General features: G+C 39.7%; 1 protein-coding gene across 1 annotated transcript; it reads left to right on the top strand.

Annotated features, from left to right (window-relative positions):
* Positions 1-1,642: 1,642 nt before the first annotated feature.
* On the top strand, positions 1,643-11,460 carry LOC106586888 (interferon-induced GTP-binding protein Mx-like). Its single transcript, XM_014174615.3, has 13 exons — positions 1,643-1,753; positions 2,134-2,315; positions 2,716-2,853; positions 4,299-4,453; positions 4,819-4,957; positions 5,041-5,239; positions 5,420-5,498; positions 5,609-5,731; positions 6,317-6,449; positions 6,630-6,788; positions 9,060-9,136; positions 9,484-9,681; positions 10,553-11,460. The coding sequence occupies exons 1-13, from the start codon at positions 1,656-1,658 to the stop codon at positions 10,772-10,774; spliced, it is 1,902 nt and encodes a 633-aa protein (XP_014030090.3). The 5' UTR covers positions 1,643-1,655; the 3' UTR covers positions 10,775-11,460.
* Positions 11,461-11,852: the final 392 nt, after the last annotated feature.

The following is an 11,852-nucleotide window of genomic DNA, read 5'->3' as shown; positions in this document are numbered from 1 at the left end:
AACTACCGTTACTTTTGTATCTGTCAGCAGGGAGGGAGTAACACAGACTTAGGACAGAACTAACAGCTGGTAAGAAGTGCAGAATATCTGTCTTACCTCAATTTTCTGGTTTGTAACACTACTTACTTTCAACAAATGTACTGTCGGCCATCAGTTCATGTCAATTAATGCTATAGGTTAAAAATGTATGAATATGATGTTTTTACTATTTTCAATGACTATTCGTGCTTAGCCCAACCAATCAGGTACGCTCTAGCTGTCATAGTCATATGTGTTCCTCGTGTATTGATAGAATTAACCTCCAGGGTCGGCGCCAGAACCAATCGGTTGGACGGCCTTTGATTTCCATAGGCGGACTGTTTTTCACTGGATTTCCTATGTGTGCACGCACTTGCACGTTCACAATATTTTTTACAGGTGTAATAAGCAACTTGTGAGTTTCAAGTTTGGGGAAGCTTACAATTTATCCTACTATTTGTGCCGATCTGCGTGCCAGTGATGATTCCTTTTATATTCTCATTTTCGTGGAGCAGTTTCATTTCAAACTGAACATTTCCCTTTCTCAAAATCATTGTTAGGTGGTTAATCATACAAATCTGAAGTAAAATGATAAAATCTAAAAGTTTAAATTGAACTACGGCATGAGCACCAGCCTCTGGCATATGGACACATTGATACACTGTGATCCATTGGCGGCTGAAGAAATTGAAGCATAGAACTCAGAGAAAGCCTATAGGCCAGAGCAACAGTAGGCCTAGAACTTGCATCATCAACTAAGTAACATAGGCCTAAAGCCGAAAAAATTGTGACTCACCACCTGGATTCGGTTTTATGTAGCAAAATGAGAAATGGTGTTTTTTACATTGGATAAAAGTAGAGACTTAGAGCTACAAAATGATATATCATACACTGCATTTGAGGAACAATGGGAAATTAATTCTGCTTTGAAAGTTGATCAACTTTTAAACTCACTTTTGAGAAAAATCTCCTTTGAATGTTTTGGTATCTTGTGAACAGCTCTTCTTTGTCTACACCCATTCAGCATCGTTCACACCCTCTTAAGCTTTAGCCACACACATCTCATTTCGTTCTCGGTGGCACACTTGACACTGTCCGATGATTTGTTTACCTCTGGATAACATGAAAACAGCCTAACCAGCTCTCCTGTCAACAATTTCATTACTCTTTTTTTGCAGACGTTTACTGACACCAGCCATACTCAATTGGTGTTGTACACACGTAATGTTAGCTAACGAGCCAACCAGATAACGTTAGCTAGTTATACAACAATGAACAAAGTGCCAACAATGAACAAAGTGCCAACAATGCCTAAGGTTAGGTTCTAACTAGAAAAGCAAACAGCTCTGGGAAATGAATTATAACGTCCGCTAGGGAGCCAGCCAGCTAACATTAGCTAGCTAAACAACAATGAACAACGTGCCAACAATGCCACAGTGCTGGGAGCTAACCAACCTTGTTCAATGTTAGCCAGCTCTAGCAACTCAACAGTAGGAAGTTGTTCTTAATGATTGGTATACCCAGTGTATTACAGTTGGCAAATTCTAAGTTCTGAACTGGACATGTGAGACTGTATCTCCTCTTATGTTATAGTGATGTGATGATTTAGATTATAATAACTTCAGTTCAAAATACAGATGCATTGCTGTTATTCTGTATTTTCATCTAAATGGTTTAGCTTTCATTCTCTTTTATTTCAGCGGAAGAGAGACATGTCTTATGAAGATGGACCGAGGTGGGACAGCATTACTTCAGTAAAAGGCCTCCATTTTCCAGTTGTTATTGCACACTTGCAGTACTACTCTGTACTACGCTGTACCACAATACTATGATCCTAATATTCAGAATTGTTTGTTGATGGTGATTATTTATGCAGTAAATAGTGGGACATTTTGTTTTGCATGGTGCAGTATATATATATTTTTTTTTTTGGGGGGGGGGGGTACATTTTCTTGTCCCATGTACGCCAAAGTTATTTACTAGTTAGTTACTTTAACATGCATTGGCCATAGTGAGTTACTTACTAGAAAAACTGTAAAATAATCAATTTAGCAATGGATAAGCCTACCAACAAACTAACAATTAAGAATTGCATCGTTTTGTACCCCTGACTAGGATGTTCCAAGACCAGCTGGCGGAGAAGGTCCGGCCCTTCATAGACTTAATAGATTACATGAGATCCATAGGGATAGATAAGGAGCTGCCACTGCCAACCATTGCTGTGGTGGGAGACCAGAGTTCAGGAAAGAGCTCTGTGCTTGAGACCCTTTCTGGGGTGGCGCTGCCCAGAGGGACTGGTGAGATTCTGTATTGTTTCCTGAATATTTTAAATGTTTTAAATGTCATGCCCAAATCACCCAAAGTCCATAGACGAGGTCAGGAAACAGACAGTACAATAGAACCACAGAGACACGGACATTACTGAAAAGTTTAGAACCTTCAAATTAACCTGGTAACCACAGAAAAACTTTACAGAAAATGTTAACTGTACATGAGTTTTCTAACCATTTAGTCAGGCACTGTAAATGTTTGACATGCTTTCAGAACATTAGAGCTACCTTGTTGTCTGTAGCCTGCAGAAGTTAAATATTTATCATGAAATCCATGTCCCGGTCCGTTGTTGACTGTACTGTCATATTGATTGTTGTATTGATTGTTCTGTAATACAGTATAATGATCTGTCATTGGTACTTCCAGGTATTGTCACCAGGTGCCCACTGCTACTTCAACTCTGTAACGACAGGACAGTGAAATGGGAGGCTGTCATTTCATACGGAGGGAAATTCAGAAATGAATTTGACGAACCTTCAGAAGTCGTGAGACATGTTGAACAAGGTCAGATGGGAACGAACACAGACACAAACACACAGACATATTATTCTACACTGTACATTAACCTGTGGAGGCTCCTCAGAGGAGGACGGGAGGACCATCCTCCTCAGTGAATCTCCCTGCCTTCCATAGACTTACACAGAAAGTATGACAACTTCTGGAGGACATCCTCCAACCTATCAGAGCTCTTGCAACATGAACTGAGATGTTAGCCACCCAATCAAAGGATCAGAGAATGAATCTATTACAGAAAGCATAAGCTACAGCTAGCTAGAACTGCAATACATAACATTTGGTGAGTAGGTTACCAAAATAGAGAGAAAGACAAAAAAAGCAACAAAAAAAAGACAATTAAAGACACTTTCAGTTACTGAGCTAGCGAAGTTAGCTAGCTAGTTTAGCCTACTCAGACACCAGGTTCAAACAGAGAGGGATGCTATGTTAGCTAGCTGGCTATGGCTATCAAACAAAGTAACTCTTCCAAGTCAAGGTAACATTTAGGTTTTATAAGTTGTTAGCCACTGGGGCCTGCCGGCGTAACTGCTAAACTGCTTGCTGCTGACTGAACACTGTACTACATGATTGTAGCAGGTTTACTAACGTGTTAGTTCTAGTAGCTATATTGACTATGATGATATAATATGGTGACAATGATGTAGCCTGTGTGTAGCGCAGATATGAAGGTTTGACTTGGAAAGGTTTTTTCATCTGGTCACAGACAGCTGATGTGTTGTGCACTGAAGTCCTTAAGGGAAAACGTGAAAGGAGGGGAGTGCGTAGGTGGGAGAAGGAATTAGCTATACAATGATCAAAGGGATCATGCTGTTTGTATTTGACTGCTATGAAATTGAACTGTGATTGCGTGTGAACAGGGCTGTATTCATTCCACCAATTCTGTAGATTTTTTTTTTCTCAAAGGGAAGCAAACGGAACGAAACAGGGATAAACATACCTGAATTTGTCCAATAGAAACTCTCGTTTAAAACGGACTAATTGAATGTATTGAATGTGTCAGTGTCTGTCACCTTGATTACTAAAAATTCTCTCAACTTTTGCACCTGCATTGTAAACTTTCATTCATAGGCTAGGTCGTAGCAACCTGATGATGGGTATAGGAAACATTTTAGTATGATGTAGTAGCCTAAACCTATTGATGTTTCATTGAGCTGGGTGAATGGCATATGAATGATAGTCATCCTATATGCTGTAATAGAAATAAGGCCATGCTCATAAGAAATATGTTGTTCTCCCTTATCTTAAACGATACCGACCGCCATTGACATATCCATTATAATTTATTGTGGAAAAGTTTGTATGGTATTTACCATAGAGAACTACAGAATATATATTATATTATAAGAAGATTTCTGTCGGGGTATGAGACAGACAAACAAGCAATTAACAACCACATCTGTTATTTCATCAATATTTTCCCATTGATTTAACAGCTCAGAACACGTTAGCTGGAAAGGGAGTGGGGATATGTGAAGATCTGATCACTCTAAAGATCACATCCTCCACGGTGTGTGACCTCAGTCTGATTGACTTACCAGGGATCACCAGGGTGGCTGTGAAAGGACAACCAGATGACATTGGAGCCCAAGTAAGTCTAACGTCAGTGTGTATAGCTTTTGGACTTTGTCCAGTACACTGCTTGGTTATCTCATGACTCTTGTCTCTCAGCTTATGATTCACTAATGATGAATTGTTTTAGCCAGGTGTACAGACTTGTTACCATAATTGCTAGCAAGGTACACATAGCTATGATGGTTGATTCTGGTGAAAGGTACTTGAAATGTGTTGACTTTGAGGAAGGTTGAGCTTCAGAACCATAAAGAACAGAGTGCCCCACACAGGGCGATATCACGGTAACAAGCGGTCTGATACCATCTCATAGATTAATCAAATAACTCGGTCAAAGGCTTGCATCCTGACTGCTTCGTCACATTCCTCTTCCTTTTTTACTAGATCAAGAATCTAATTTCTAAATTCATAAAGAATAAGAGAACCATCATTTTAGTGGTGGTACCATGTAATGTTGACATAGCAACAACAGAGGCCCTGAAAATGGCACAAGAAATGGATCCTGAAAGCACAAGAACTCTGGGTGAAGAAATGATATAGATGAATGTATTTTTTATAGGGTTTTTATATTAGCAGTTATCATAATGCTTTTCATTTGTCTTCAAGCCATTCTGACAAAGCCAGACCTGATAGACCCGGGAGCAGAGAAGAATGTGTTGGAAATTGTCCACAACAAAGTAATCTTTCTCAATATGGGCTATGTCATTGTGAAATGTCGTGGTCAGAAGCAAATTGATGAAAACATGTCAATAACTCGTGCGATTGAGGAGGAGTTGGAATTCTTCCAAAATCACGAGCACTTCAGGTAAAATGTGTTCTTGTCATGTGTTAAGTAAACGTGCATCTTTGTTATACACATATCTCTAGCTTAAACAGAGGGATTTTGATGTTTTTTTGTTTGTATTATGTTAATTAGATATCCGTGGGGGAGTGACCATTGGAGGCCAAGGGTTAACTGACATTTTCTCTCCTTTTCAATGTATAGATCCCTCTTGCGTGAGGAGAAGGCATCTACCAAGTGCCTAGCCACCAAGCTCAGCAATGCCCTGGTCAATCACATCAAAGTTAGTCCAACCACATACCCAATGTTTATCTGTTCTCCCTACACCCAGTGCACACTGGAAAACATGTGGTCTGGTACCTATTAACTTGTTGTGTGTTTGCTCCTGGTCAGAAATCCTTGCCCCAGATGTCAGCGACGATAAAGGAGCGGCTGGTGGAGGTAAAGCATTTATTGAGTAAATTAGAGGGCGGGCCTCCCCTGGAACCTGAAGAGAAGAGGAAGTACCTCATTCAGGTGAGAACATCTTTTACCTTTCCATCTTTCAGCTTCGTAAACTTCTTATTTTGTACAACATTTCTATAAACATGTATGATGTAGGGTTGGAAGCCATACTGCTGCACAGTAGTCCAGGTGTGTTATTGTCATGGTTTGCTAAATTGTCAGGAGAATGTCCTATAGAGTATTTGGGCAATGGTACTTGGTGTAAAGGCATCAACTCTGTTGCAAATCCTCTACCTTTTGGATTGGTCAGATTTGCAACACGGGTGTAAGAGTAGACACACTGTCCAGAAAGATAAATTAAACAGCATTAACATTTTCTCCACAATCCCAGTTAACACTCCCACTTCCTCCACTCTCCTTCCTTAAAATCCAGCTGATTATGTTTGTCACCAGGTTAAACAATACTTAATCTTGACAGCTGATTTTACAAAAAAACTTGGACAAGCCACTGTAAGATAGTTCTTGTTTATTATCTGTAGAGGACATAAGGATAGATGGGTCTTGTGGAGCCATTTCATTAAACAGTAATCTAAAAGGACTAAATATTAATAAACATTGAAACAGGTATGTTTTATTGTGTTATGTTTCCTTCTTCAGGTCATAACAGATTTCAATGATCAGATTACCCAACTGTCCAAAGGGGATATTATCGTTGAGGAAAATCTATTTGTGCTCATGCGAAAGGAATTTGCAGAGTGGATGAAATGTCTGCAAAATGACAAATCTAATTGTAGGTACAATTTTGAATAGCCCGGGTATTGCTCATCTCATTACCATGTCTAACCAATAAATATTTGTTTCCAAATATCTCTAATATTTACTGATATAATTAATATACTACTAATAGTTTAGTCATACAACAGTGATTATAATCTTCAATGAATTATTAACATTGTTTTCCTGAATTTAGACCACAAAGTAGTGCAACAAGTGGTGGATGAATATGATCAGAAGCACAGGGGAAGTGAGCTGCCAGGATTCAGTAACTACAGGGTATTTCAACGTGTTGTTCAGAAACTAGTGGCTGAACTTAAGAGACCAGCTATGACGACACTACAGATAATCAGAGGTAAGTGACCAAAAGCCCTTGTGTCGTCTACTCCTTCTCTCCCACTCTCTGGTGCTTGTTGTTGCCATTTAATCATTATTACGCACACCTGTCACCATCGTTACACACCTTATTGTTTCTGTTCTGTGTTTCATGTCTGTATTCTACTCGTGTCTCTTGTTTTGTTTCATTTTAGTTAATTCATTAAATTCACTCCCTGTTCTTGCTTCTCGATTTATTAGCGTACACGTTAAAGCCCTAGGATCAATGTGATTTTCCAAAAGCCCCTTTATTGAACATCATGCATGAGTCTCTATGGTAGTAATGACAAGACAAACATGCCTATTATATTAAGCAGTAAGCACCCAAGAAAGCAGGTATTGTTGAATCACACCCCCATCCACATCATCAGGGCTGAAGTGGAGCGGGTCGACAGCATTAAGATCCTCGGTGTCCAAATCGCTAATGGTCCACACATGCGCACAGTTATGAAGAAGGAGAGACAGCGCCTCTTCCCCCTCAGGAGGTTGAAAAGCTTTGGCATGGGCCCTCAAATCCTCAGAGTTCTACAGCTGCACCATTGAGAGCATCTTGACTAGCTGCATCACTGCTTGGTATGGGAAAATCACCACCCTCGATTAGATGGCTTTACAGAGGGTGCTGCGGACAGCCCAGTACATAACTTGGGCCGAGCTCCCTGCCATCCAGGACATCTATATAAGGCGGTATGAAAGGAACGCCCGGAAAATTGTTAAAGACCCCAGCCACCCAAGCCATAGAATGTTCTCTCTGCTTCTGCATGACAAACGGCTTCTGAACAGCTTCTATCCCCAAGCCATGAGACTGCTAACTAGCTAACAAAATGTCTACCGGACTATCTGAGTTGACCCCTTTATTTATATATTTGCAATGTCTCAATGCACACTGTCAGAACTCTACAGACACACACACACGGTCATTCCAACACACACACACACACACACACACACACACACACACACACACACACACACACACACACACACACACACACACACACACTTCATTTGGTCAACCACATAACATCTACACACATTTATACTGACTCTAAACACACACAAGCACTTGCAATCATCATATACTGAGATTCTACTCTGTTTATCATATATCCTGATACCTAGTCAACTTCCCCCTATACATACAGTATCTAACCATACCACTTCAGTATCCCTCCACATTGTACATATGGTACTGGAACTGACCCTGGAACTGTTCATGTATATAGCTACTGACCCTGGAACTGTCCCTGTATATAGCTACTGACCCTGGAACTGTCCCTGTATATAGCTACTGACCCTGGAACTGTTCATGTATATAGCTACTGGCCCTGGAACTGTCCCTATATATAGCTACTGACCCTGGAACTGTTCATGTATATAGCTACTGTCCCTGGAACTGACCCTGCATATAGCTACTGACCCTGGAACTGTCCCTATATATAGCTACTGACCCTGGAACTGTCCCTATATATAGCTACTGACCCTGGGACTGACCCTGGGACTGACCCTGGAACTGTCCCTGTATATAGCTACTGACCCTGGAACTGTTCATGTATATAGCTACTGTCCCTGGAACTGACCCTATATATAGCTACTGACCCTGGGACTGACCCTGGGACTGACCCTGGAACTGTCCCTGGAACTGTCCCTGTATATAGCTACTGACCCTGGAACTGTCCCTGTATATAGCTACTGACCCTGGAACTGTCCCTGTATATAGCTACTGACCCTGGAACTGTCCATGTATATAACTTACTTACTTACTTGTGTTCTTATTTCTCTAGTTTTTTTGTTCTACCTTACGTTATTTTTAGGGCTTCATTGTTGGGTTTAGAGGTTGCAAGAATGGTATTTCATTGTACTTGTGCATGTGACATTGACTTTAATTAACAAAATAGGACATGTTGAAGTGATAGTTCACTCAAATTACAAAATGACATATTGGTTTCCTTACCCTGTAAGCAGTCTATGGACAAGGTGTGACATCAATCCATGCTTTGGTTTAATTTACCTGGACACTGTTTCCATTTTTCACGCTTCATGTCAAAATGATCCTAATGTATCTCAAATTGATGGTGTAGATCAATGAAGTTACTCAATGATTGTTTGGACATGAAGCATAAACAAATTATAATATTTGGACCATTGACTGTAATAGTCCTTTAAATAAAAACATTTTGTGGAATATCTATTTACCAAATACATTTGTCTCTTTTAACATCTCTTACCAAATACATTTGTTTTGGTTTTTCAGACATGGTGCAGAAGCAATTTGATCATTTGTCCAGAGAGTGCTTTAAGAATTATCCTTATCTTCATCAGGTCTCAAAGGTAATGACAATTGTAAACTGTTAAGCGCTCTGACATGATAATCATTCAATTCTCTATTCTGTGATTTTAGGCTGAAATTGAAATCTTAGTTAGAGGCACTAACAAGAAGGCAGGAATACATGAGGCAAAGTAGCACTTAAAAATCACAATATATTTTTATGAAGAATTCCAATTTACAGGTTGTCCATTGTAGGATTGTACCCTGAAATGTTCAAAATAAAACACCATAAGATACTTAGAGCATGTAAAACTGAACTTTTATCTGAAACAGTAACAGTATTTTACTGCCTCCCTGCATCCAAGATTCTTTATGTCCTCATGGAATCTTAATCTTTGTTTAAACTCAGAGAAACATTGAAACAATCCAGGAACAGCAGTCAAACATAGTGAAGGAGAGGATCGTGGAGCAGTTTGAGATGGAGATGCAGGTCTACACACAGGATGAAATCTTCAACAAAATTATTCTGGAGGAGGGGGAAATAGCAGAAGACAAAGATAAGGACACCAGGGGCAAGTACCCTGGGCTGCTCAAGGCATACTATGAGGTACAACACAACACATCTACTGTGCAGTATGTATAGAGTGTTCCAGAAATAAAATCTAATTAACTTAACCTGCAGCTCACATAAAACTGGCATGTTATATAGCATGCTTATCGACAAACTCACACACTTTCTCATCAGGGCCTTCCACAAATTTGTGTAGATCTCAACGTGTATGTATGGACTACAGCTAGCCTGGTACTCCACCCCAGAGACATATTAGAGATTGGACAATGAGGTTGCTGCATCAAATCAAATCACATGTATTCATCACAAAGTTCACAGCTGGTATAAAAGGTGAATCAAAATGCTAATGTGCTAGCTCTCTCAACAATGCAGTACCGTGCTGATGTATCTTGCGTTATAGGGAAATAGTGCACGCTCTAGAATGCCCTTCAAGCCAATCAGTAACGAGTATTCAACAATGCCATGGTATAATATATAATAACATTATGATGGATTTACATTACACAGTATAATCAACAATGTCCATATGGCAGCCATTTTGGCAATATTGACCAATAGCAGTTCATGGCATTTTTTTTTTAAACAATGCTGTGTAACTGAAAGTCTAGAATTAGAATCTACATACTTGTCATGACTGGATAAATGGAATGCTTAAAGGCGGTAACATGGCGTCCGTTCTAAAAGTTGGTCCTATTCTATATACATGATATAGCTCTGCTCCAGCCTGTACAATGAATCCATGACATTATCAGTGGGATGATCAGATTTCTCATTAATGCTTTTTGACAAATGTTTCAAACATACATTGTTGTGGCAGGGTTGCTTTGTGGTATATTGCATTTTGGTTGCCTTGTGGCCATTTTCACTTTGGGCCCTTACTCTCCATCCCACCTCACCTCTCTCACAGATTGTGGTGCAAAGACTGGCTGACCAGGTGCCCATGATGATCTGTTACTTCATCCTGAAGCAGTCAGCTAAGATTGTGTGCAGTGAAATGCTGGATCTGCTACACAGAGATGACACTGATAACATCCTACAGGAGGATTCAGAGATCGGACAGTATCGTGCAAAGTTACTGGCCCAAGCGGATCGCCTTATACTGGCCAATGACAAAATCAGCAGCGTCTGAGAGGGTGATGTCTTGTCAGTTACAAAATTCTGAGATGTTGGCAAAAAAAGAAACAGGTTTATAGAAGTATAACCAGATTTTTGGGAAGGGCAATAATTTTTCCAAATGCTATATATTTTAAATAATGTGTAAAATAAGCTATAGTTTGTATATTTGTATTCAACAAATGTATAAGATCGGCTAAGATCAGTGAGATGCTGTACAGACGACCCCAGTGAAATCCTACAGGAAGAACCAGAAGTCGGCCATAAACGTAAAAGGTTGCGGGACCAAGCGGATCGCCTTTAACTGGCCAATGACAAGATTAGTAGACGGTGGTTGACAATTTGTCAATGCAGAAATTCTGAGATGTAGCCAACAAAGCCTGCAATAATTATATCTACATTTGATCAGCATACAGAACATTTTATATGATGGGCATCTTTACATTTTGTCAAAATTGGGATTCAAATAAAATGTGATTGTTGTATCATCACATATCTGCAATGTGGTGTGTTATGTTTTCATCTCAAAATGTTCTGAGGAAATATGTGAAGATGGTTGATAATATTACTGAAAGTGACAAATGAAATGAAGGTTGTACCCATTTTCTGATTGGTCAGAGCGCATCAATGTAGAGAATAATTTTACAATGGCATTATAAAAACGTGATGCCTGTTTTATTAAACGTGCTGAGGATCAGCGTCGAGGATGTGTTGTTACCTACCCTTACCACCTGGGGACGGCCCTTCAGGATGTCCAGGATCCAAGTTGCAGAAGGAGGTGTTTAGTTCCATGGTCCTTAGCTTAGTGATTTGTTTTGAAGGCACAATGTGTGGTGATGATGTCAGGTTCCTCTTTAAAACTGGAATGATTAGTTATACATGATGTTTAAGGTGATTTGTTTAGTACTTTTATTAAATTAATGAGATCAAGACCTCATCAAAAGATATATTAATCAGAGAAGACCGTAGCAGCCCCTTACACTACACTGCCCAACGTCTTCATTGTGACATTGGAGTGAAAGTGTGTACATTTGTCCCCAAACATGTTTTTAATGAAGTCAAATTAATGTATTGTGTTCGAGGTTTCATGATGC

Source organism: Salmo salar, chromosome 25 (genome assembly GCF_965601325.2).
Source record: "Salmo salar chromosome 25, fSalSal1, whole genome shotgun sequence".
In the NCBI taxonomy this organism is placed as follows: Eukaryota; Metazoa; Chordata; class Actinopteri; order Salmoniformes; family Salmonidae; genus Salmo; species Salmo salar.
Note: the sequence above shows the minus strand (reverse complement) of the source record. Positions and strands in the feature narration are given on the sequence as shown.

Bases quoted from the DNA above. Each gene is read 5' to 3' on its own strand.
- LOC106586888 (XM_014174615.3), top strand. From the start codon at position 1,656: ATGCATTGCTGTTATTCTGTATTTTCATCTAAATGGTTTAGCTTTCAT. The intron at 5,499-5,608 runs GTTAGTCCAACC...GCTCCTGGTCAG, and splicing joins CCCTGGTCAATCACATCAAA to AAATCCTTGCCCCAGATGTC. The intron at 5,732-6,316 runs GTGAGAACATCT...TTCCTTCTTCAG, and splicing joins AGAGGAAGTACCTCATTCAG to GTCATAACAGATTTCAATGA.